This window comes from Oncorhynchus clarkii, chromosome 21, assembly GCF_045791955.1.
Source record: "Oncorhynchus clarkii lewisi isolate Uvic-CL-2024 chromosome 21, UVic_Ocla_1.0, whole genome shotgun sequence".
NCBI classification, from domain to species: Eukaryota; Metazoa; Chordata; class Actinopteri; order Salmoniformes; family Salmonidae; genus Oncorhynchus; species Oncorhynchus clarkii.
Window position 1 is genome coordinate 20633353 of NC_092167.1, and position 27972 is coordinate 20661324.

The window sequence follows — 27972 nt, forward strand, 5'->3', positions numbered from 1 at the left end:
ACTTCACGCTGAAAGAAGTTAAGGTACACTAAAGCTTTCCCTACGAAAAATATAGTTTACTTAACTAAAGTTACTTTGAAAAAGTAGTTCACTACATCCAAACTACTTTGTGAAATGTCAGACTATAAATTGCAAGAGCACACTTTGGGGTCATATGTTAACAGAATGTGTAATTTATCCGATTAAACACAAAAACAATGTTTCAAGTGAGAATTAGGCAGGTCTGACGCAGAAAAAGGAAATATTGCATACTCCACCTACATTTTATTGTATTCTGCAAAACAAGTAGTGTATAGTTCCAGTACTTACAGTGCCTTTGGAAAGACTTTCTTCCACATTTTGTTACTTTACAGCCTTATTCTAAAATGGAGTAAATAAAAATAATACTCAGCAATCTCCACACAATACCCCAAAATGACAAAGAAAATCTATTTTTTTAGAAATGTATACAACTTTATTACAAATGAAAAACTGAAATACTTTATTTATGTAATTATTCAGACCCTTTGCTATGAGACTTGAAATTGAGCTCAGGTGCATCCCGTTTCCATTGATCATCCTTGAGATGGTTCTACAACTTGATTGCAGTCCGCCTGTGGAAAATTCAATTGATTGGACATGATTTGCTTAGTAAAATAAAGGTTCAATTTAAATAAATAAAACATTTGGAAAGGTACACTCGTGTCTATATCAGGTCCCACAGTTGACAGTGCATGTCAGAGAAAAAACAATTTTCAGTAGACCTCCGAGACAGGATTGTGTCGAGACAGATCTGGGTAAGGGTAGCAAAAGAATTCTGCAGCATTGAAGGTCCCCAAGAACACAGTGGGTTCCAAAATTCTTAAATGGAAGAAGTTTGGAACCACCAAGACTCTTGGGGAGAAGCACCTTGGTCAGGGAGGTGACCAAGAACTCGATGGTCACTCTGACAGAGCTCTAGAGTTCCTCTGTGGAGATGGGAGAACCTTCCAGAAGGACAACCATCTCTGCAGGCCTTTATGGTAGAGTGGCCAGACTGAAGCCACTCCTCAGTAAAAGGCACATGACAGCCCGCTTGACACCTAAAGGCATATTAGACCATGTGAAACAAGATACGCTGGTCTGATGAAACCAAGACTGAACTATTTGACCTGAATGCCAAGCGTCACGTCTGGAGGAAACCTGGCACCATCCCTACGGTGAAGCATGGTGGTGGCAGCATCATGCCGTGGGGATGTTTTTCAGTGGCAGGGACTGGGAGACTATTCAGGATCAAGGTAAAGATGAACGGAGCAAAGTACAGAGAGCTCCTTGATGAAAACCTGCTCCAGAGCACTCAGGACCTCAGACTGGGTCGAAGGTTCACCTTCCAGCAGGACAACGACCCTAAGCACACAGCCAAGACAACGCAGGAGTGGCTTCGGAACAAGTCTCTGAATGCCTTTGAGTGGCCTAGCCAGAGCCTTGACTTGAACCCGATCGAGCATCTCTGGAGATATCTGAAAATAGCTGTGCAGCAATGCTCCCCATCCAACCTGACAGAGCTTGAGAGGATATGTAAAGAGGAATGGGAGAAACTCCCCAAATACAGGTACCAAGCTTGTAGCGTCCTACTCAAGAAGACTCAAGGCTGTAATAACAGCCAAAGGTGCTTTAACAAAGTACTGAATACTTATGTAAATGTGATATTTCAATTTTGGATTTTTAATACATTTGCAAAAATGTCTAAAAACCTGTTTTTGCTTTGCAATTATTGGGTATTCTGTGTAGATTGATGAGGGGAAAAAACAATTTAATCAAGAATAAGGCTGTAATAAGTCTGTAGAATAAGGCTGTAACGTAACAAAATGTGGAAAAAGTCAACGGGTCTGAATACTTTCCCAATTCACTGTAGCTACACCACTACATGGCAAAAAAATGTAGTTAAATTACTAGTTGAACTACATGTAGTTCACTACTCCCCAACAGTGAATACTGGATGGTGGTGGTTCCGTTAGGGTGGCCATGTTTCCTCAGAATGTTGTTGTAAAGTCGTCTTGCCACGTCTCATTGCACATCTAAGAATGACGAACGCGCGATGAGGCCCGGACTCCATGCATAATTCAGATGAACCTCACTCTTTCTCTCTCTTTTTTTCCCTCTCTCTCTCTATATATATATATATATTCTAGTTATTTCTCTCCCTCTCCTTCTTTATCTTTCACTCTCTATCTCTCTTTCTCCCCCTTTCCCTCTCCTTCCCTCTCTCTCTCTGTCCCTTTCTCCCCCTCTCCCTCTCTCCTCCCCTCTCTCTCTGTCCTCAGTCTCCTTCACACCTCTCTCCCTCCCACTCTCCCCTTACTTATCTCGCACTCTCTTTATGTGGGAGTTCATTCATTGAGTGCTGTGACCTACAGGGAGTAATGAAAACATCGGCACCATTCATGAGCTCTGATTGGGTTTCGGAAAATAAGTAATCACGGGTGAGCTAGTCTTCTCTGCCTTGTGGAAACAGCACACCAGGAAACTGTTGCTGTGTTGGGCCAGGTGCTGCTGAGCTGCTTTTCTGTGCTGCTTACCAAGAATAGTCTTACATTCCAACCAAATATTCAATTAAAGATGAAGCAACTCTGCACTCATTTAAAAAATGGTCACTTGAATTCTGTTGTAACAGTTATCGTGGTCTTGCCTGAAATATGTGGCCTATTTAATACACGACGACCTCAATATTTCATTGAGGAAAAAAGAGCAAGGTTGAAGTGGACTAATTGGGTGTATTTATAAAAAGTGATGACCTCTTAATACACTCTGAAACACTCACAAGTGTTCTTTCTTCCTATCATCAGTCGATTTCCCCAGAGTGTAAACGGGTGAGACTTCCATACTCTTCAGGCCCTCCGGTACACCACGCGACACTCTGCCTTACTCTTCGCCAATAAGCTCAGCAGAGAGAAACACACTCACTTTGACATTAACATTTCACTTTTACAGTACCTGGGGTACAGCACACACACACACACAAACACAAACGCACAAACACACACTAACTTATCTCTGCAGAACCTCACTTTGCCCTCCTCCTGATACTTTGAGATACCACCCTATCTGTGCATCAATAAATAGGCTGTTTATAAGCTGTGAATGTTGATTGTCAACCTATTACAAACACACACGTACACACACACGTACACACACACACGTACACACACACACGTACACACACACACACATACACATACACACACACACACACACACACACACACACACAGACTTTTTGGATGCTTTATAGCCTCAGGATAGTGAATTAGCCTTCTCCTTGATGTTCATCCCATCCTTACGTTTATCATGTTGTATCAGCAGAAAATCCTAAATAAACCTTTTAAAAGACTTCTCCTCTGTAATGCTGTAAATGATCCAAAAGGCCAATGAGTTTATCTTGGTCTTAAAAGCCCAACGTTGAGATTTTCGGTGCAAAAAAGAAGAGGATGGTCACATTAAACCTGCAGTTGGGCTTGGCGGTTACAGATATGTGTACCATAGAATTTGAATTTATGTTATTGACATCACAATCCTCAAGTCCAAATGTCTCATTCACCTTGACCAAATGTATTTAATGTAAACTATACAGAACATGTATGTGGTCCTGATACACATTGTGCTCATTACTATGGTCTAGAGTTTTCCTGGTCATGTCATCATATGAAATGGTGTGGAAAAACTCAGGGCCCTAAATCCCTCCAATTACAGTACGCTGGCATGATTTTTGATGAGGGCTGCGACTGTGTTACGTGTTGTGTCTCCAGTCTCCAGCTCAGACGTTTCTTGGCTCTGTGGGCTTCACAGTGATGTGTGGGAGGAAGGACTGCCGCTGTATCTGTATGTGCATTATTACACCTAGTCAGTCAGAAAAGATCGAATCAAATCACATTTTATTGTCACATGCTTTGTAAACAACAGTGAAATGCTTACTTATGGGCCCTTCCCAACAATACAGAGAGAAAAATACTAAATGAATAGACCCCTGCCTCCACAGTGCCCTTGCTGAGACAAAGCCACACTACTCCACAAAATAATTTTCCAGAAAGTATCATAATTAACCAGTGTAATCTCTCTTGGATTATTCCCACATAGTGTAGTATTTGACCAGAGCTACTGTATGTAGAAAAGTAATTACTTGAGTAGGGTGTCATTTGAGATGTGCCCCTTGGCACCACTATGCCACCTTCACATGATGTGTTCACAGACCATAGAGGGCACACAATGGATGTGGATGCAATAATTATATGTTCGAGGTGGTTGTCTTTTCTGATCAATTAATATTAAAATTACATATTTGTTCAATTATCTTGATTTATTTTTTACTTTTTTTATATCAGTACTGTTAACAGTGGCGGATTCAGGTATAGGCGACATGGGCGGCATCTTGCCGGGGGGCGGTAAGGGGCGCCCGGACAACAAAAACTTGTTATGGGGCACCCAGACAATTTTTTTTAAATTGCTCATATGCACATTACGTCAATGATATCATTTCACTGTGTGGGACTGTGGGTCAATTAAACTTGTTGGAGTGGGCGCCCTGATTCTAGTTTGTGAGCTAGGCAGGCTACAGTCTGGGAAGCTCTCCTACTCAGCAGTACGAGAGGGGGAGGGGGGTGGTGGTAGGTTGACCTCAGGTCTCCCCACTGAAAACCTGAGGTAGTGGGAGTGGGGGAATCTATCAAATAGCGCACCTCTAACGTTGTACAGTACTGATGCAATTAGTAAAATCAGTCGCACTACGAAAGGCTACCAAATAAACCACAATTAATTCATAATACTGTGAATATATAGTTTCACAGACATATTGTTGCATTTTTTTCTGGTTTGTGGCAAATCATTAAGAATAATATAAAACCAATCCAAATTTATGCTATTAGAATTTGTCTATTCTTCCAGTGATTGTAGCTGAAGCAGAGAGGAGCTTACCTGAGGTCCACCTTGTCACAGGAAATCCTTAGTGGCCTTGCTGTCATCCGTATTAACCATGCAATTGCTGGGCAAAATTCTAATTCTTAAGAAAGGTCAAGGTTTAGATGGCAGTTGTGCAATTTAGTTTGTGTGTTTCTTGTTTGAAGTGCAATAGTGTAATAATCAGGTTCTCTTCTTTATAAGTGTGTTATTCTATTTGTGCATTTGTGTGTTATAGGATTCGTGCAATTTAGTTTTATTTGTGTTTTTTGTTAGCAATGGTGTAATAGTGTAATAATTCGATTCTATTTTTTATTTGTATTTATATACTACAATTTGTTTCTATTTGTCTTTGTTACTTATTTTTGTATATATTTTTATATTTATATAGTTTTAAATGTTACGATTTTTTATTGATGTGCCAAATGTCTGATTAAAAATGACAGTTGGTGCAGAATGGTGCTACTTTTTTTGGGGGGGCGCTGAAGCGGGGGTTCGCCCAGGGAGCTATACAAGCTAGAACCGCCACTGACTGTTAACGTAAATAATTATCTTTCATTGATGTCACCTCTAATGGAATAATAATTTATTGAGAGGGACAACCTCACATTCGTTTTCTCAGAAAACGCAAATTCCCAGGTATGTTTGACTCATCAGCCTTGCCGTAGTTTGGAGTCCGGAAACGTCACGAACTGGAAACGAAAAAAGTTTTTCAACAAACAAGAGTAAGCAACTCAATATTAATCTTTCGTTTTATCATCGCTAATTATTTGTGAATAGCTTTAATGATTTGAAGTAGTTTTACTGTGATGTCTCTGGAATTGTGGGAGATGTCATCACTTATTCAACCTTACGCCGCGTAACTAGGTAGCCATTGTTGTGCTATGTGGCATTCTTGTACTATTGACAGCAGCACCTAGCAAGCTAGCTAACTGGCTCTAATCTTCTGTCAATAGCAACAGTGTCCGTGTTTTTTGCTTGTCATCCAGCCAACATATGACAGCTAAATTAGGATGACTGTTGTGTTTATGATAATTCATGTACACATTTTTTACATTCCCAAAATATGTTCTCCTTTCACAGTGGCCGAATAGCCTATTTCATCTGGATCTCATCCATAATGTTGCCTAAATTCAAGTGTCCCAGTCCACTACAAAACCTACTGTCAGTGTTATATCTGATCATTGAATCATGAGTCCCCCCAGTTGAATGTTCAGGAGGATCTGTTACTGCCTCAGCCACTGTCTCTACACAGCCATGTCACGCCTGGAGCCGGAGGAGGAGAGCGGGCCTGGGCACGAGCCCAGCAGGGAGGTGGACATGTGGTCGTCAGTGCGTTGCCTTGGTTACCTGTCCAGTTTCAACCTGATGGTGGCGGTATGCCTGGGCCTGTACGTGCGCTGGGAGCAGACAGACGAGCCCATGATCCTTGTTATCTTCATCCTGGGTCTCTTCGTCCTGGGCATCGCCAGCATCCTTTACTACTACTTCTCCATGGAGTCAGCCAGTCTCAGCCTCTTCCACCTGTGGTTTGGCTTCCTTCTGGGCCTCCTGTGCTTCCTCAATAGTCCCTCGCTGGAGGAGAATGTGAAGGAGCAGGCTACTAACTACCTGCTGCTAGCTAGTGTGGCTTTGAGGACGGTGTGGGCCTTAACTGATAGGATAATGGGCTGCGTTCACTATAAACCCACCCTGCTCTTGTCCGAGGAGCTCCTAGAACTCCTGGGCTTTGGAATTGCCAGCACCACCATGCTGATGCACAAATCTATTGCCCTCATTGCCCTAGTGGTGGCGCTGGGGGCTCTGATCGTGAGCCTACGTGTTAAATCCCTCCTAGCCCTGCCCAACTTGGCCTGCTTTGCCCTGGTCACCTCCCTGCTGTTCTTCAAGGCCGTGGGGATAACCACCAATCCCTTCGCCCTGGGCTGCTACCTGGGCCGTCTGATATGTGACCCCCTCTTGGACATCTACTTCAGCAGCCTAGGGGCCACCGAGCGCTGGCTGCCCCTGCTTTCCTGGGGACGTGTCTGGCGTCGACTCTCCCTGCTCCCTCTAGGGCTTGTGGAGATAGCCTTCTTCGTCCTAGCCGCTCTAAAGATGAGCCATCTAGAACTGTGGTACCTGGTGATCCCTGGATTCTGTGTGTTTGGCCTGTTTTGGACAGTCTGCCATGTTGTGCTGCTGATCACACTATGGGGCTTCCACACCAAGCTGAGTGAATGTCAGAAGGCGCGCTCGATCCAGCAGTCAGACACACGCAGCCTTGACCGGGTCATGGCCTCGCGGGGGATGAGACACTTCTGCCTGATCTCTGAACGCCTGGTCTTCTTCAGCCTGGTGTCCACAGCCATACTGGCAGCTGTGTCCTGGCAGGTAAGATGCTACATAGTGGTAAATGGTGAATTGGCAGGGTAATACAGTGCCTTGCAAAAGTATTCATCTCCCTTGGTGTTTTTCATATTTTGTTGCATTACAACTTGTAATTTAAATAGATTTTTATTTAATGGAAATACACAAAATAGCCCAAATTGGTGAAGTGAAATGAAAAAAATAACTTGTTTCAAAAAAATTCTTAAAAATAAAAAAACAGAAAAGTGATGTTTGCATATGAATTCACTCCCTTTGCTATGAAGCCCTTAAATAAGATATGGTGCAACCAATTACCTTCAGAAGTCACATAATTAGTTAAAGTCCACCTGTGTGCAATCTAAGTGTCACATGATCTGTCACATGATCTCAGTATATACAGTGAGGGAAAAAAATATTTTATCCCCTGCTGATTTTGTACATTTGGCCACTGACAAAGAAATGATCAGTCTATAATTTTAATGGTAGGTTTATTTAAACAGTGAGAGACAGAATAACAACAAAATAATCCAGAAAAACGCCTGTCAAAAATGTTATACATTTATTTGCATTTTAATGAGGGAAATAAGTATTTGACCCCTCTACAAAACATGACTTAGTGGCAAAACCCTTGTTGGCAATCACAGAGGTCAGACGTTTCTTGTAGTTGGCCACCAGGTTTGCACACATCTCAGGAGGGATTTTGTCCCACACCTCTTTGCAGATCTTCTCCAAGTCATTAAGGTTTCGAGGCTGACGTTTGGCAACTCGAACCTTCAGCTCCCTCCACAGATTTTCTGTGGGATTAAGGTCTGGAGACTGGCTAGGCCACTCCAGGACCTTAATGTGCTTCTTCTTGAGCCACTCCTTTGTTGCCTTCGCCGTGTGTTTTGGGTCATTGTCATGCTGGAATACCCATCCACGACTAATTTTCAATTCCCTGGCTGACGGAAGGAGGTTCTCACCCAAGATTTGACGGTACATGGCCCCGTCCATCGTCCCTTGATGCGGTGAAGTTGTCCTGTCCCCTTAGCAGAAAAATACCTCCAAAGCATAATGTTTCCACCTCCATGTTTGACGGTGGGGATGGTGTTCTTGGGGTCATAGGCAGCATTCCTCCTCCCCCAAACACGGCGAGTTGAGTTGATGCCAAAGAGCTCCATTTTGGTCTCATCTGACCACAACACTTTCACCCAGTTGTCCTCTGAATCATTCAGATGTTCATTGGCAAACTTCAGACAGGCATGTATATGCGTTTTCTTGAGCAGGGGGACCTTGCTGGCGCTGCAGGATGTCAGTCCTTCACGGCGTAGTGTGTTACCAATTGTTTTCTTGGTGACTATGATCCCAGCTGCCTTGAGATCATTGACAAGATCCTCCCGCGGAGTTATGAGCTGATTCCTCACCGTTCTCATGATCATTGCAACTCCACGAGGTGAGGTCTTGCATGTAGCCCCAGGCTGAGGGAGATTGACAGTTCTTTTGTGTTTCTTCCATTTGCGAATAATCGCACCAACTGTTGTCACATTCTCACCAAGCCATTTGGCGATGGTCTTGTAGCCCATTCCAGCCTTGTGTAGGTCTACAATCTTGTCCCTGACATCCTTGGAGAGCTCTTTGAGCTTGGCCATGGTGGAGAGTTTGGAATCTGATTGATTGCTTCTGTGGACAGGTGTCTTTTGTACAGGTAACAAGCAGAGATTAGGAGCACTCCCTTTAAGGGGGGTGAATACTTTCGCATATTACCTGTATAAAAGACACCTGGGAGCCAGAAATCTTTCTGATTGAGAGGGGGTCAAATACTTATTTCCCTCATTAAAATGCATGCGTTTTTTTGTTTTGTTATTCTGTCTCTCACTGTTCAAATAAACCTACCATTAAAATTATAGACAGATTATTTCTTTGTCAGTGGGCGAACGTACAAAATCAGCAGGGGATCAAATACTTTTTTTCCCTCACTGTATACACCTTTTCTGAAAGGCAACACCACTAAGTCTGCAACACCACTAAGCAAGGGGCACCACCAAGCAAGCGGCACCATGAAGGCCAAGGAGCTTTCCAAACAGGTCAGGGACAATATTGTGGAGAAGTACAGATCAGGGTTTGGTTATAAATAAAATCTGAAACTTTGAACATCCCACAGAGCACCATTAAATCCATTATTAAAAAAAATGAAAGAATATGGCCACCACAACAAACCTGTCAAGAGAGGGCCGCCCACCAACACTCACGGACCAGGCAAGGAGGGCATTAATCAGAGAGGCAACAAAGAGACCAAATATAGCCCTGAAGGAGCTGCAAAGCTCAACAGTGGAGATTTGAATATCTGTTCATAGGACCACTAAGCTGTATACCACAGAGCTGGGCTTTACGGAAGAGTGGCCAGAAAAAAGCCATTGCTGAAAGAAAAAAAATAAGCAAACACATTTGGTGTTCACCAAAAGGCATGTGGAAGACTCCCCAAACATATGGAAGAAGGTACTCTGGTCAGATGAGACAAAAATGTAGCTTTTTGGCCATCATGGAAACGCTATGTCTGGCGCAAACACAACACCTCATCACCCTGAGAATACCATCCCCACAGTGAAGCATGGTGGTGGCAGCATCATGGTTTGGGGATGTTTTTCATCTGCAGGGTTTTGGAAACTGGTCAGAATTGAAGGAATGATGGAGGGCGCTAAATCCAGGGAAATTCTTGGAATGGCCTAGTCAAAGCCCAGACCTCAATCCAATTGAGAATATGTGGTATGATTTAATGATTGCTGAACACCAGCGGACCCCATCCATCTTGAAGGAGCTGGAGCAGTTTTGCCTTGAAGAATGGTCAAAAATCCCAGTGGCTAGATGTGCCAAGCTTATAGAGACATACCCAGCTTATAGAGACATACCCCAATAGACTTGCAGCTGTAATTTGCTGCAAAAGGTGGCTCTACAAAGTTTTGGCTTTGGGGGTTGAATGCACCCTCAAGTTTTCTGTTTTTTTTGTCTTATTTCTTGTTTGTTTCACAATAAAAAATATTTTGCAACTTCAAAGTGGTCGGAATGTTGTTTAAATCAAATGATACAAACTATCTATTTTAATTCCAGATTGTAAGGCAACAAAATATGAAAAATGTGAAGGGGGTGAACACTTTCGCAAACCACTGTATATGTTAAACGAATATGTTAAACTAATGAATGAAAAGATGGATTGATAAATCAGTTGGTTAATTGATCAGCTGATTGATCGATTGAGTGATTGATCTGAGCTTTTCATTTATTTGGGTTTTTCCTCATTGAGAGGATTTTAATTATCTTATTAGAGACAGACCTGACCATGATAGCTGCATAGTCTAGTAACAAAGCAAGACGAGTGACATCATCAACATTGAAACATCAAGCGTCACGTCATAAGCCCCAGAGACTGACGCTTGCTAGAGGTCTGGCATGCAATCACAAGACAGTCCCAAGCCGGAAAGGAGAGCTGCTTCTGCTCTCAACCATGACCCAAGTTAATTAGCACTTTAATATGCCTATCTCCTTACATAAAGAGCCATACATTATTTAGCTTTACTTGGTAATCTGCTATTAACATAACAGGCTACACTGTAGCAACTATTTGCCACATCATATAAGATCTCCAGCCATCTTATACTACTGTACCTGTAAACTTCTAGTTACTTGCTAGGCAAGTAGCGTCATCATTGGCTCGCAAAAAAAACAAAAAATAATAATTCCTTAATACTGCACGCAGAGACATTAACATGCTATCCACGAGTTTGTCTGGGTAGGTAGAAAACAAATTGTCAGAATCTCGCTATATCCCTTTAAGCTATGACCCACCATTTATTTTAATCATGAGCAAAAGCTGTTGGTTTTCTACCTAAAGTTGCAATGGGTCCATTTAAAGGCCCTGTGCAGTCAAAAATGTGTTTTTTTTCCCCCCTATGTTTTATATATTTCCACACTATGAGGTTGGAATAATACTGTGAAAATTATAATGCCCTTTTAGTGCCCTCAGACGAACCATCAGAGACAAAGCTTCACTTCAGGATTAAGATTGAATCCTACTACACCGGCTCTGATGCTTGTCGAATGTGGCAGGGCTTGAAAACTATTACAGACTACAAAGGGAAACCCAGACACAAGCTGCCTAGTGACGCGAGCCTATCGGACGAGCTAAATGCCTTTTATGCTCGCTTCGAGGCAAGCAACACTGAAGCATGCATGAGAGCACCAGCAGTTCCAGATGACTGTGATAATACTCGCTGTAGCCGATGTGAGCAAGACCTTTTAAACAGGTCAACATTCACAAAGCCGCTGGGCCAGAAGGATTACCATGACATGTATTCAAAGCATGCCTAAACGAACTGGCAAGTGTCTTCACTGACATTTTCAACCTCTCCCTGACCGAGTCTGTAACCTACATGTTGAAAGCAGACCACCATAGTCCCCGTGCCCAAGAAAGCAAAGGTAACCTGCCTAAGTGATTACCGCCCCATAGCACTCATGTCGGTAGCCATGAAGTGCTTTGAAAGGCTGGTCATGGCTCACATCAACATCATCATCCCGGATACCCTAGACCCACTCCAATTTGCATACCGCCCCAACAGTTCCACAGATGACGCAATCTCTATCGCACTCCACACTGCCCTTTCCCATTTCGACAAAAGGAACGCCTATGTGGGAATGCTGGTCATTGACTACAGCTCAGTGTTCAACACCATAGTGCCCACAAAGCTCATCAGTAAGCTAAGGACCTTGGGACTAAACACCTCCCTCTGCAACTGGATCCTGGACTTCGTGACAGGGCACCCCCAGGTGGTAAGGGTAGCTAACAATAGGTCTGCCACGCTGATCCTCAACACTGTTGTCCCTCAGGGGTGTGTGCTTAGTCCCCTACTGTACTCCCTGTTCACCCATGACTGCGTGGCCAAACACGACTCCAACACCATCATTAAGTTTGCTGATGACACAACAGTGGTAGGCCTGATCACCGACAAAGATGAGACCTGGCAGTGTGGTGTCAGGACAACAACCTCTCCCTCAATGTGATCAAGACAAAGGAGCTGATCGTGGACTATAGGAAAAGGCGGGCTGAACAGGCCCCCTTTAACATCGAGGGGGCTGTAGTGGAGCGGGTCGAGAGTTTCAAGTTCCATGGTGTTCACATCACCAACGAACTGTCGTGGTCCAAACACACCAAGACAGTCATGAAGAGGGCACGACAACACCTTTTCCCCCTCTAGAAGACTGAAAGGATTTAACATGGGTCCCCAGATCCCTAAAAAGTTATACAGCTGCACCATCAAGAGCATCCTGACCAGTTGCATCACCGCCTGGCATGGCAACTGCTCGGCATCTGACCGTAAGGTGCTACAGAGGGTAGTGCGTGAGGGTAGTGCGTACGGCCCAGTACACCACTGGGGCCAAGCTTCCTGCCTTCCAGGACCTATATACTAGGCGGTGTCAGAGGAAAGCCCCAAAAATTGTCTTAGACTGTTTTCTCTGCTACCGCACGGCAAGCTGCTACTCACTGTTTATTATCTATGCATAGTCATTCCCACCCTACCTACATATACATATTACCTCAACTAACCTGTACCCCTGCACATTGACTCGGTACCCCCCTTTTATATAGCCTCGTTATTGTTACTTTTTAATAATTTTTTACTTTAGTTTATTTGGTAAATATTTTCTTAACTCTTTCTTGAACTGCACTGTTGGTTAAGGACTTGAAAGTAAGTATTTCACAGTAAGGACTACACCTGTTGTATTTGGCACATGTGACAAATAAAGTTTGACTTGAAAAGGCCGCCTGAAATTTCTGCCTGTTTTGGTGGGATGGAGATTTGGGCTGTTGACATCAGACGGTAAATTAGTAAATAGACTAATAAGAAACCGTTCCAAATCTCTCAGCTAATTTCAATTTTCCCCTCCCTACTCAGACCACTCCCAGACAATCCGAGCAAAATTCTTGCTTGAGAAATTGCTCTTTGCGAAGAAGCTTTTTTGTCGTTGTTATTTTTGACCATTTTAAATTAAATCAATCGAGGTACTTAATTGTTACTCAGAAATGATTTTATATTGGGATAGAAACGACCTTTAATAAGTACAAGCGACCTGTAAAATGTATAAAAGGCTGTGGCAATACGAGCAGGAACAGCAGCATCTAGTGGACAAAACCTGGTACTCTCACACTAATTTATGGGGAGAAAAAGCTTCATAAGCTTCATAATACTTGTCAAACATAGAGAACTGATACTGTATACTGGCGGTTGGAGTGAGCTTGGTTTGGGTGGGGTACATGGGTGGCTTTTGACGATTTTATTTGGATTCCTCACCTCTTAGTAATTTTAAGTAGTTTGGTCCAAATCAGATTTTGGGTTTTATATTTCATTAATATTATATGAATCCTATGATTGAAATCGCCAATTTGGATGCAATCAATTAGCTTAATTGCTCAGAGTTCAAATAGTATTTTCAACAAAATAATGTTTGCAAGAATGCGACAAACTATTTCAACAACAATCGGAGATGGTGGGTGTCATGAGTTGCTGAAATGGAACTACCCTTAAAGAGATTCTCCTGTACCATTTGTATACTATTTAGCCGGTTGTTCTGAAAATATTACTCACAAGCTAAAAGTGGTCTCCAAAAATGGTGTACTACGTCACATATGTGCAGCTATGTGCACCACGAAATTACTCTCTCTCTCTCTCTCGCTCTCTCGCTCTCTGCTGTGTCCACTGAGTCGTTGGGCCCGCACTGCAACCTCTTTGGATAACGATGGGCAGGCGTCTTGCTAGCTGTCACTCAAATGCGAGGGGCTGAAGCGTATTGGCTAGAACTCTAATTGCTAGGAGTCTGGCCCATGTGGGGGGGAATGTAGGGAAAATGGCGCAGCGCAGCTTCAAAAAAGCAGTCACTTTCAAACTAGGGATTTTGTGGCTAATTAAGGTGACAGTAATTCTGCCAATAGATGATGCATGTATGAACTACACATTGTCACATCCAGCCCAAAGTGGGAGGTTAAATATTTATATTTCTTAGTCACCAAAGTACTGTAGCATTTCTTTAAGCAATAATACTTACCCACCCACACACTCAACATAGTAAAATATACAATTCAGTGTCCGTGTTACCAAACATGTAGGCCTAGCTATAGCCTTGAATTATTTTTCTTTAATATAGGCCTGCTCTACAATAAAAGGGCTTGAAGGCTGGGATGGCATAAGAGCTTCAGTGTTGCTATGTCAAATCAGGACTGAGGAGGTGATAATGGACCAGCTGTGAGGCCTTGGGCAGTCGGAGCTGAATTTAACAAGAGGTCTGCTGCCTCCATCCAAAACTGACGAGCTAATAATGAAGCAGGGAGCTCTGAAGTGATGTGGTAACCTTGCTGGTGCCTCGCTAATTGGACAAGTCAGATTGAGGAAAGAGTTAATAAGGATTTTAATTGCAAATGTGAATGTAACACAAGTGTAGTTGAGGAAACACAAGGCTACATGGAAATCGTCATGGCAACGGCATAAAATAATTTAGATGCCTATTGTTTCTGTGTAATTTATGTTTATTTACTGAATTTGAACAGCTTGGTGAATTTGTATAACAGAGTCCATTGGGTAGGCCTATAGATGTGGCCTTGGAATTCACTTAGACTATCTTTGAAAAAGCTTAATTCTCACTCATTCCCACAGCTTCACTTGAGTGTCTTTGAAGGGTGTTTTGAACTCATTCCCACAGCTTCACTTGAGTGTCTTTGAAGGGTGTTTTGAGCTGAAGCCTTGTGATGGAATTGTTTTATGTCTGTATCTAAATAGCTAAATTCTCTTGTTTCAAAACATTTTTAAAAAATCACATGAAATGCTCTCTTGTGTTGCAGCCCTCAAATGGTGTGTTCATGAGTGTGTTCCTGGTGGTCCTCCCTCTGGAGTCTCTGGCCCACGGGCTCTTCCATGAGCTGGGCAGCTGCCTGGGGGGCACATGTGTGGGCTACGCTCTCGTCGTCCCTACCAGCTACAGCAGGTCCGTACACACGCACCAATAAAGACTACGTAGACACATGTACACTGAACTCACACACACACCAGGGTCTCTGTTAGCCGGTAATAGCCAGCTTTTGGCAAAAACAAATACATTTGCAAATACATGCTTATCGGTCTATAAGTTCATGTGCAAAATTTTGTGGAATTAAATTGTCGCGTGTGTATCTTCGTTAGTTGTTATGTTTATCACACGCGCACAGCATACCGATACAGAGCATATGAGCGGAAAATTTGTCAAACAGCTAGAGGTCGACCGATTAATTGGCATGGCCGACTAATTGGGGTCGATTTCAAGTTTTCATAACAATTGGTAATCTGTATTTTTGGATGCTGATTATGGCCGATTACATTGCATTCCACGAGGAAACTGCGTGGCAGGCTGACCACCTGTTACGCGAGTGCAGCAAGGAGCTAAGGTAAGTTGCTAGCTAGCATTAAACTTATCTTATAAAAAGCAATCAATCTTCACATAATCACTAGTTAACTACACATGGTTGAGGATATCACTAGGTTAACTAGCTTGTCCTGCTTTGCATATAATCAATGCGGTGCCTGTTAATTTTGTCATCGAATCACAGCCTTCTTCACCAAACGAGGGATGATTTAACAAAAGCGCATTCGCGAAAAGCACAATCGTTGTACGAATATACCTGACCATGAACATCAATGCCTTTCTTAAAATCAATGCACAGAAGTATATTTTTTTAAATCTGCATATTTAGTTAAAATAATATTGCCTGCTAACATGAATTTAACTAGGGAAATTGTGTCACTTCTCTTGCGTTCATTGCACACAGTTTGGGCCGCCTGGCTCGTTGCAAACTAATTTGCCAGAATTTTACATAATTATGACATAACATTGAAGGTTGTGCAATGTAACAGCAATATTTAGACTTAGGGTTGCCACCCGTTCGATAAAATACAGAACCTTTCTGTATTTCACTGAAAGAATAAACATTTTGTTTTCGAAATGATCATTTCCAGATTTGACCATTTAAATGACCAAAGGCTCGTATTTCTGTGCTTATTATATTATAATTAAGTCTATGATTTGATATTTGATAGAGCAGTCTGACTGAGCGGTGGTAAGCGTCAGCAGGCTCGTAAGCATTCATTCAAACTTTACTGCGTTTGCCAGCAGCTCATAGCAATGCTTGAGTCACAGAGCTGTTTATGACTTCAAGCCTATCAACTCCTGAGATTAGGCTGGCAATACTAAAGTGCCTATTAGAACATCCAATAGTCAAAGGTATATGAAATACAAATGGTATAGAGAGAAATAGTCGACGCGTCATAATTCCTATAATGACTACAACCTAAAACGTCTTAACTGGGAATATTGAAGAACTGGGAGTATTGAACCACCAGCTTTCATGTGTTCTCATGTTCTGAGTGTAACAGTATGGCTTCCGTCCCTCTCCTCACTCCAACCTGGGCTCCTCTGCACACATCAACCACAGTCACTCACAAAGCATCGTTACCCATCGCGCCACAAAAGCCGCGGCCCTTGCAGAGCAAGGGGAACCACTACTTCAAGGTCTCAGAGTGAGTGACGTCACCGATCGAAACACTATTAGCGCGCACCACCGCTAACTAGCTAGCCATTTCTCATCGGTCACATGAGCAAGGAACTTAAACGTTAGCTCTTTTACATGGCACATATTGCACTTTTACTTTCTTCTCCAACACTGTGTTTTTGCATTATTTATACCAAATTGAGCATGTTTCATTATTTATTTGAGACTAAGTAGATGTTATTTATGTAGTATATTAAGTTAAACATTAAAGTGTTCATTGTTCATTCAGTATTGCTGTAATTGTCATTATTACAAATATATAAAAATTGTCAGATTAATCCATTTTTTTGGTCCTCCAATAATCGGTATTGTTGAAAAATCATAGTCGGTCAACCTCTACACACAGCGCGAGAACTGCTGCTACAGCTTCTCAAACAGCTCATTTGTTGCTGCTGGAGTGAAACTTGCTTTTATAAGCCCAATCATTGCGTACCAATTCTAAATGCAATTGCGTATTAAACTGTTTTGATGGCCACGATTAAAATTGAAGCAGGCTTCCCATTCGTAATTGAAGGACGCTTCCCATTCGCCATTCAAGTGCATATAGGCAACGGTATAGGCAGGCTTCAGCATGTCACACACCACTTTGCAATGAGCTGGAGCAGTATGCATTTTGAAAACATATATTTATCTGTTTTGAAACCTTTTACTTCATATTATGAGGCATGTAGCCTATATCTCTCATGTTCTATTGGTTTTCAAATCAACTTTCTTTCATTGTCCAGTAACCAAATGCACAATCCTAAGCTGTGTTCGATATTAACCTTACTATTTTTGATGTGAGTATAAAGTATGGATATAGTTAGTATGCCAAAAGTTCACAGATGTCGTACTAAATTCGCCAAAATACAAAGTATACGAGCAGTCTACACTATTTCCGTGCTTTTAGGGACCATGATGCAATTCTTCAGAAAATGGGTGTGGCTTCACAACGTTTTCACATTTGAAGAAAATGTCGGGAAAAATGCAGCCAAAGTCCGACGAGAGTGGATACAAATTCATTGCTTCATTGCTTTTCTTAACATTATGACAAATGTTAAGAAAATGTTGAGCAATGTAATAAAGTAATGTATTTTCAAGTAAGTTACGTTGGCTGACAATTTGTTAACTACGCTATCCTTATAAAGAGCATAGCATTACAGCAGTATGTTAGCTAGTTGGCTACTAATACATCGAACTTGCCAGGCTGTATTTTAACTATCTGATATCTTACTAACTATTTTCTATCTAACTATTCACATCATTCTTAACTAAGTGGTATAGTCAGTGTGTTTCAATGGACATGGTTAATTCAGGCTATCTACTCCGATTTCAGAACACTCTCGTCTGAGTGTGCCAGAGCGCAGAATAACTGATGAATTTAAGAACACTCAACACCCGTTGAATATGGCCAGTGGCAGTAAACGTTGGCCAAAAAAAAAGCGTCATTAAATTGTTTCCAGTCACCAACGCTCTGGATAACAATTGTTACAGTCACCAACGCTCTGGATAACATGAAAACAGCCTAACCAGCTCTGCTAGGGCAAGTAAAATGGTTAGAGTGAGGTGTTCTCTCATTTGTGGTTGGAAGTAGCTAGCCAACATCATCAGTCAGTTAGCTTGGGTGCTTGACTGCCAGTGAACACTCGGATCAACCCTACTCCTCGGCCAGAGTGTCCAGTGTGCGCTCTGAACGTTCCGAGAGTGAAACTCTCTGAATTTATGAAAGGACAATCTGACAACACTCTGAATTTACGAAAGCCCAGAGCACACTCTTTCACTCCAGATAGAATTTGCAAACACACCCGAAATCGTAAGATGTCTAGCTGGTTGTTTGTTATGCTAACAAACTAGCAAGAGGTTGCATAGCAACAGCATCAACTTCTGGTAGACGGGCAAAGCGCTAGTACGCTTAACTGAAACGATACCGTTCATTTACAGTATACCAAAATGAACTAATAGTATGTAGTATATACTCATGAAGTGTGTAGTATACAGAATGTTAGTATGGGTATTCGAACACAGCTCTAGTCATATTAGCAACCCATGCTAGTTCTTGAATCTTTAGATCTCCCCTCTTTCTATATTTATAACAGATATTTGTATCTCTGTCACATGAAACCACTTGCATGTGCAGTTTGCATTTGACAACTGTATTTTTCCGCTAATTGCATTACGGAACAAACATATCTGTGTAGCTTACTGCCTTGTGTGCTTTGCTAAGCTTATACTGTGAAGAAATAACAGTTTATCAACATTTTAAGCTAAACGTTCTGATCTGTTGCATCAGACTCATTGCTTTTAAATTTGTTACATTTTTTTTATGTAGCCGAGGCCTACTAGTTATATGAATTTGGGATCTATCATCCCATAACTGTCCCAGGGTCTGTTTGGAATAGGCTATTTCTTTCTCGCATTGAACGACAAGCTGACCAGAAGAATAGGTCAACTTTTCGACTATGGGGGATATTGCATTGACGCAGGCTAGTGATTTTGCTGTTCGTTACTCGTCTTGTTGGCTGATGAAAAGTGAATGTGGCTTTTATTCTTAGATCTTAAAAGTGCGCATTGGAATTCGGTAAGAAGGATGCACGCTGTTGTGTCCTCGAGTTGCATGTTCTGTGACGACAAATAATCAAAATGTGATTTTTGTCAATGGGTGGACGCCCTAATCAGGTTATGTGCCCAATGCATATGGGTCCGGTACATTTCTCAAATGTCTGTTAAATTAAAGTACTGCCGATCAAAAGTCAAGACGCCACATTTTCCTAATGGAAACTCTGACACTCGTACACAGACCTCACACGCACAGACACACATTCACTTTATTCTTCTCCACAATCATTACTTCCCTGCACCCAAGTAAAAAAAACAATAATAATTCAATCTTATCTTTACAGCATCCAGAGGGACAGACCATCATTTCAATTCCCTCACTGGACAAACCAAGTGGAAAAATATCCCAATAAACATGGCCCTAATGTTTCCCCCCTTAGGCTGCTCTCTCCCTGGCATACTAAGTGGCTGTGGATGGAACATGTGTTTATGACCAGGCAGGGCCACTCTCTGTCCAAAATGGCACCCTATCCCTTTGACTAGGACCCATAGTGCACTACTTTTGACTAAAGCCCTATGTAGGGAATAGGGTGCCATTTCAGACTCTGCCTCTATGATGTAAAAAGGGCTTTATAAATAAATGTGATTGATTTGATTGATCTCTGTGCTAGGGCAGTTAGCACTTAGCAGTAGCTAGCTCTGTGGTGGTGATTCGGATGCAGGCCCATACATCTGCTCTGTATGCCAGGGCTGTGGATGTAGGCCCCAGCGGGAGACCAGAGAGAATGTTGAGAATATAGCAGTGTATTATCTACTGTTTGATGGGTTCAGATCATGTTTTTACAATGGTGAGTGGCCCCTTGGGAAGATGAGGAGGAGAAGAAGGGAACGATGAGGGACAGAGAACAAAGGAGAGAAAGTCAGACAGGGACAAAGTGAGAGAGGGTGCAGGGGAGAGAGACAGGCTTTTAGAGAGGGAGGACAGAGGGAAGGAGATAGCGGGAGACTAATATGTTCCCATCTTTGTGTAGATAAGGCCAGGTAAGTGAAACAAATCTGTCACGTCAGCCACGTTATCCACTGTCCCCAGTCATCTCAATACAACTACTCAGTCAAAATCTACTCATTGTTTAAACAGAACTCTCTCCAATCTATCCAGCCCAAAGTCTCTCTCAAGATCATAATAACTCTGCTTTAAGATGAGATGCTTTGAGTTATGTAGATGTCTCTATGATTGAATGGAGAAAGTCGTGAGTAATGTCAGGCACAGGGACAGAGATACATAGTGAGTGGGGCTATGTTGAGTGACGGAGACTGGGGCAGCCTTGACTCCTGCCCTCATGCCTGGTGCTGTGGGATGGAGAGAAAGAGGTGTGCCGGATCAAACAGGTGGCTCTGTCTTACCCTCCGAATCTTGTTGTTGGGTCAGGACTCATCTCCATCGTTATTCTCGCTCATCTTAGCCTTACTCACACACACAGACATGCACATGCACACACAGACACAAATTCATATTATCTCATATTCCATCTCTACTGTACTGCCAGTGCCTTCACCTCTCTTTCACCTATATTCCTTTTCATTCTCTACATTCTCCTCATCTTCCTCTTTTCAATTCCGCTCTCCGTCTCCACTTGCCATTCTCTCCTCATATTCATTCTCGTTCTCTCCTTTCCTCCACCTATCCTCTCATCCTCTCCTTTCCCTCCACCTATCCTCTCATCCTCTCCTTTCCCTCCATCTATCCTCTCATCCTCTCCTTTCCCTCCACCTATCCTCTCATCCTCTCCTTTCCCTCCACCTATCCTCTCATCCTCTCCTTTCCTCCACCTATCCTCTCATCCTCTCCTTTCCCTCCACAGCCCAGACGGCCAGCCCACCCTCCTACCTCCGGACCAGGTGCAGGAGCTGAATGTGCGCTCCACGGGCATGTTGAACAGCGTGCAGCACCTCTTCTCCCACCACATGATCAAAACGTTTGGCTGTGACTACTCCACCAGCGGGGTGACTTTGGAGGCCCTGCAGGCCAAACTCAAGGCCTTCCTGGAGCTTCGCACGGCCGACGGGCCCCGCCATGATACATACGTGGTGTTCTACAGCGGGCATACGCAGCGCACCGGGGCCTGGGCACTGGCAGGTGAGGGTCACCATAGCTCACAGAGGCTGGCTGGCTGGCTGGCTACCAGCAGACAAGCTTCTTGCCTATATCTGTCTCTCATCGTCTATCAGTGTTTATTTTACACCTACTTATTTCCAGACTAGATCAAACATGAAAAAAAAACAAATACAGGATCAAATTAAGGTTATATGTTTGAATAGAACATGATGATGAGTGTAGAATAGTATATTTTTGTTTTGACAAACATTTAAATGTTAGTTTTTGAGAAATGTCTAGAACAACAGCAGTAGTTAGAACAAGTACACAATATTTAGTAGTCTGCCAGATACAGTGTGTGCCTGTACTTTTCATTAATCCATGGCGACTTAGTAGAAATGAAGAGTCCAACATTTTCCCAGTGTGATAACTGAAGTTTGTCTTCAGTGGCTGCCGACACACGCCCACGCTTTATCACTGCATGGTGCAAGGCAAGCTCAGTGACAATTAAACATGACTTGACCATTAATGTACTCCCACTCGTAACTTTTCCTTTTCAACATGAACCCAGACAACTTTTACCTTTTGTCTTTAATGTCCATTACTTGCTCACCACCTACCTTAACCACCTACCTTAATCAAATACATGCAGACAGTCGTCGTGGCTCATCGGGCAAGTCAGCTGTAATAAGTGTAGTTAATTAGTAGTATTATTAACCCATTAACCAATTATTATTTCATGGACTAAGGAAGGAATATATTTGTATCATACTGTACATTCTAAGCTATGATTACAGTAACAAAGTAACCTTTGTTATCAAACTAGCTACTAAACTCCTAACATGCGGGGTCAATAAAAACCTTTGTTATCAAACTAGCTACTAAACTCCTAACATGCGGGGGTCAATAAAAACCTTTGTTATCAAACTAGCTACTAAACTCCTAACATGCGGGGTCAATAAAAACCTTTGTTATCAAACTAGCTACTAAACTCCTAACATGCGGGGTCAATAAAAACCTTTGTTATCAAACTAGCTACTAAACTCCTAACATGCGGGGTCAATAAAAACCTTTGTTATCAAACTAGCTACTAAACTCCTAACATGCGGGGTCAATAAAAACCTTTGTTATCAAACTAGCTACTAAACTCCTAACATGCGGGGTCAATAAAAACCTTTGTTATCAAACTAGCTACTAAACTCCTAACATGCGGGGTCAATAAAAACCTTTGTTATCAAACTAGCTACTAAACTCCTAACATGCGGGGTCAATAAAAACCTTTGTTATCAAACTAGCTACTAAACTCCTAACATGCGGGGTCAATAAAAACCTTTGTTATCAAACTAGCTACTAAACTCCTAACATGCGGGGTCAATAAAAACCTTTGTTATCAAACTAGCTACTAAACTCCTAACATGCGGGGTCAATAAAAACCTTTGTTATCAAACTAGCTACTAAACTCCTAACATGCGGGGTCAATAAAAACCTTTGTTATCAAACTAGCTACTAAACTCCTAACATGCGGGGTCAATAAAAAAAACTTGTATGTATTGTTTTCCTAAAGATACAGATCCGACTACGGACCAACTAAGTCTTCTAGTAATATGTGTCAAAACATCAACGCGGCCACAGTACACCACACCACTGCTCCTAAATTGTACTTTAAGCATCAGTGTGTCGCGACCACACAGTATCACTCCTCCTAACCAGTCCCTTTCTGAGCAGCTCCCAAACTGTAAAGAAATATCTTGGCACCATCTACGGGCACCTCTTAATCTTCCTGCCATGGAGCCCACTGCCGTATTAATCCTCATGAAGGATACTGCGTGTCATACCCCGTGTCACAGTGTTTGAGCAGTGGAGGCCGAGTGGAAAACAACCCAGGCCCTGGCTGGCGTTGGAGCTTTACAGAACGGACTGGGAAGAGCGGGGGGTGTCTCTGGCACTCACACTCAATCACACAGGCTACTCACGTGCACATATACACGCTCGTACTCCGCTCACGTTTCTGCCACAGAGGAAGGGTGCCCAAACAGAGAGCAGTCCCTATAACTCAAGATTTAGGTGCCTTAGACTAGGGATAGGCCATACAGGTGTGTAGTTGTAGACGGTACACAGAATAACGATAGAGAGGATTGGACCGATAACTTGACTATTCACATGTTCTTTTTGTTTGCATTGTGCATGTTCTGATATAGAACATATCAGCTGTTCGCAAATGGTTGTTCCTTGTTTGTCCCAGTCTAAGACTAGGGTTGTGTTTATTACAATGTTTTATTTCTCTCTCTACCAGGAGGAGACTCTCTGCGTCTGGAGCAGCTGCTGGAGTGGTGGAAGGAGAAGAACAGCGGCTTCACCTCCCGTCTCATCCTGGTCCTGGACACAGAGAACTCCATGCCCTGGGTAAAGGAGGTCCGCAGGACGGAGGGAGTCTACTTAGCCGTGCAAGGGGCCGAGCTCGCCCCCGCTGGCGACATCGAAGGCGGGGTCGCCCCCCGCCTTGGGGACTTCACCTCGGAGTGGGTGGAGTTCAACTGCAACCCGGACAGCACCACCCAGTGGTCGGAGAAGGACAGGGCGGTGGCGGCGGCCTACGGCGTGTCGAAACACTGGAGCGACTACACGCTCCATCTTCCCACAGGGAGCGACGTGGCCGAGCACTGGAAGACCCACTTCCCCCAGGCTACCTATCCTCTGGTGCACCTATCCAACTGGTGCTGTGGGCTCAACCTCCTCTGGCTGTGTGGAGTGTGTCTGAGGTGCTTCAGGCGATTCAAACTGGGCTGGTTCCCTCCCAATATACTAGACACGGGACAGGGCATCAAACTGGTCCACTCATAGACTGACTGAGCTGTCTGTCTGCCTGGGAGATCACTTGCCTGACCACTCACCCTGAATTGAATTCCTCTGCTCTATCAATCGCTACCTACTTTCAGTCTGAAGCTGTCATCCCAGAAGTTGACTTCAAAACAAATTCATCAGTGATTGGTTAGATTTGTTATAGACGATCCAAATCAGAGAATCAAAGTTGATAACGTCATCGGGTAGTCCGGCTCTGGCCCAACCCATCGGTTTCTGGGGCCAATCAGATTGGTCAGATTGTGTTCGCGTTCTAGAAATCGTCAGGGGGGGAGGCAAATCCAGACTCATCGTGGAGAAAAAACATCAGTTGGACGGAGCAATGTGGATGGGTAGCCAGGCAAGGAGATCACAATGGAGTTTCAGCAGGTAGCCTAGCGGTTAAGAGGGTCGGGCCAATAACCGAAAGGTCGTTGGTTCAAATCCCCGAGCCGACTAGGTGAACAATCTTGTCGATGTGGCCTTGAGCAAGGCACTTAACCCTAATTGCTCATGTAAGTTGGTCTGGATAAGAGCGTCTGCTAAGTGGCTAAAATGTAAATGTGTTGACCTATGATCTATGGTAAGTTATGTGTAGACAATCACCAATAGAATATGTGGTAAAGTACAGTCACCACAATAGGCCTGCTTTCTATGGTAAAGCTATAGACAATCACCGCAATCAGTCTTATTGCCATAGACTTCAACCATGCTAGTGTGGGCCTTATCTAAATGGTACAAGTAGACAATCTCCACAATATTCTGTGTATCTATGGTTTACTGACATCCACCCTATGTGCCTTGTGTTACTTTGTGAATTGAACGGGACATTGTGCTTTATTTTGAAAGTGTAATATAATTATTTCATACGTGTTTTTTTTCTGGGAAGATTTTTGTAAATTGTTTGTCATGTTTATTTCCCCTTTTGAAACTGATAGTATACAGATTTTACCATTAAAATGTCTAGCCAAAGATTTTGGGACAATTTTCAAGAGTTGTGTCTTGCCTTGCGTTTGGTGTTGGTTTCTGTGGACTGACTATTTAAAATGATGAGACGAAAGCCTTATTTTAGCACCCCATTCTGTTCCATTAGATGGATCACCACAAATGTGGTTAATTCATTGATTCGTTTTTTTTTTAAACATTCATTTTATAAATGTGCTGCATCAGTGTGAGTAGGAGGAGGGAGTGTTGACAATTGGTCAGCCTGACAGGATCCATATAGCTGCAGGGATATACAGTACACAGCTCCCTGCCTGGCGCCACTTTGCTGCAGTTGTTTTGGAGTCAAATCCACCGTTAAAACAATGACTCACCACATGTAGCCTATCATTGAATCACTGTGCCCTCATTGGTTGCGATGGCCATGGTGACCCATATTGGCCAACCTTTCTGCTTCATTTGGTGCTCTCTCTCGCTCTTTCGCTGCGATGCTGCCTTTTATGATACACTGTGATGTTTATGCTAAAAAGGTCCAATTGTATTATTCTACATATAAATGAAAGCCGAGCTTTTTGTCTCGCTATGTCTTTGATGTCCTGATAAGAACCGATGTGATGCCTTATCTCAGATTATGCTTGAATAATAAAGTGAATATGTAAAACGTTGACCACATATCTATTGAAAGTAATTGCCTTTTGTAAAAAAAAAAAAAAGCCTGTGCAGCTGCGCAACATTCTGGTATTTACCTGGGCATTGAAATGGGAAGTTTACCTCAGTGATGAAAAAAGTATGTCGGTTTAGTTTGGAAAGCATGTTCAATGGGTTAAATTGGGCCCAGTCGGCTCTACATCATTGCTTGTCTCTTAGTTGTGGTTTGATAGGATGTGTAGAGGGAGAGAGGAAAAATAAAAAGCAAGAGTGGGAAAGATGAATCAAAAAATGGGGCATAAGAGAGAGGAGATGACCCAGAGGTGTCCCTAGCCATCCGTTCCAATTCCAGACATTAAAATGACATGGTTTACAGACATTGAGCAAATACAGGGCCTTGGTGTAGATATGTTATTGTTGGCAGCAAATATTGGGTTTGGGAACGTAGAAGTCCGGACAGATGTTGTAGGAATAATTGTCCTGCGCTGCTGTAAAAAGCTGTCAGTTCTCTCTCTCTCTCTCTCACTGGGGAGTCTAGCTGGACACAAAGCTTTCGCTTCAGCTTAGTCGCCCTTTCCTCCACATGTTTGGTGGAAATTCAACACCAGGGACATCTTAAGTCAATATTAAATGAATCACTCTTTAACACGCGTACAAAGTACAAGTCTGCCCACAAGCTCCGTCAGGGTGGTCCCTTCGGCCCTCTTATATACCGCTACCCAAAAAACCTACATAGGCATGGTTCATAGGGTTGGTTCTTGCAGGTGACTGGCTGTTATCGCTCGTTGCTCAGATTCTCTAGAAACTATCTTAAATTCCAGATCATATTCTGGGCATTCTGCCCATAGGTCTGTAGAGGAGGTCACAGTCACCTGCACGAACCAAGAGGGAGTGAGAGAAGATGCATACCGTGTACAATTCAAGGCTATGTCTTCAGAACATAAAATGTTCCCTTACAATGTCTCCAAGGTAGAGCTGTTTTCGATGGTCACACTTGATGCGTTTTATTGGTTTCATAGAGCAGGTCAGTGAACCGTGGCATGGTGCCTGGAAGATACTATTAGACTAGAGAGAGGAAGGGATGAAACAATGTTGATAAGTTTTGGGATGAATAGAGAGAACTCCAGTGTCAGCTTTGCTGCTTTCATACAGGCCTGCATCCTCACACAGACACATGCTTGCTCGCACGCACACACACACGGTCTCTGTCTTGTCTTTCTATTGGACAGGGCTGAAAGAGTGCTGTTATTGGGTAAAGTCAGTGATTCATGTATACAGGAGGAATCATTTATTGGAATATTAGATTCAAGGCTGGATTAATCTCCCAAACTGGATTCGGTAATAAAAGAGCCAGTCTCTCTCTCTCTGCAGCCCACATCAATGGTCTCGCTTTCGCTTGCTTGCTCTTCACTCTCTCTGCAGCCCACATCAATGTGCTGAGTCAGAGCCTGCCACTCACTCACACACTGACAGTAGGACTACCCAGCATGCTTCAATCAGCAGCTGTGCCTCATCTGTACTGAGTGGGCAATTTGGGCCCGTCAGAAAATGTTTCCCTAGTATAGGAAAAATGATGTGCGTGAGTGTTATCCAGACTGTATTTGACAATTACTTAGCTGTTTATCGGGCTTTTGTAACCGGGAATTAAGTCACTTGAAAGAAGTGTGCTTGAAAGAACCGAAACATTGACACAGCCCACAGTAGGAGGCCATGGGTAGAAAGTCTTCTAGAAATCTTATTTCACTGCTAGACAACACACCGGTATGAAATGATTCACTGTGTTTAACTATGTCTCCACAATAAGGCAAGCACACATCATTATTCCTAGTCTCATTCATTGTTTCCAAGCCTTTGTATTGTTGCAATATGAACCATCATGCCAGTACTGTTTGACTAGGAGCTCATTCCACTCTTTCCTATTCAGAGGTATGGTCTATTCTCCTGTGTGTCCTTCAGGCCTTTTTAAGTGTGCTGCTCACAGTCATTCAGCATCTGCTCATTGCGAGGGAAATCTACTGTAGATGTATGAATACAGAATTTCTCTCTTCTCTTCTCTC

At 42.9% G+C, this 27972-nt stretch overlaps 1 protein-coding gene across 1 annotated transcript; it reads left to right on the plus strand.

Annotated features, from left to right (window-relative positions):
• Positions 1–5585: 5585 nt before the first annotated feature.
• Positions 5586–25934, plus strand: LOC139378729 (transmembrane protein 168a). Its single transcript, XM_071121172.1, has 6 exons — positions 5586–5632; positions 5991–6051; positions 6082–7280; positions 15118–15260; positions 21255–21529; positions 23781–25934. Exons 3-6 carry the CDS (start codon positions 6117–6119, stop codon positions 24326–24328), a joined length of 2130 nt encoding a protein of 709 aa, XP_070977273.1. The 5' UTR covers positions 5586–5632; positions 5991–6051; positions 6082–6116; the 3' UTR covers positions 24329–25934.
• The last annotated feature ends 2038 nt before the right edge of the window (positions 25935–27972 follow it).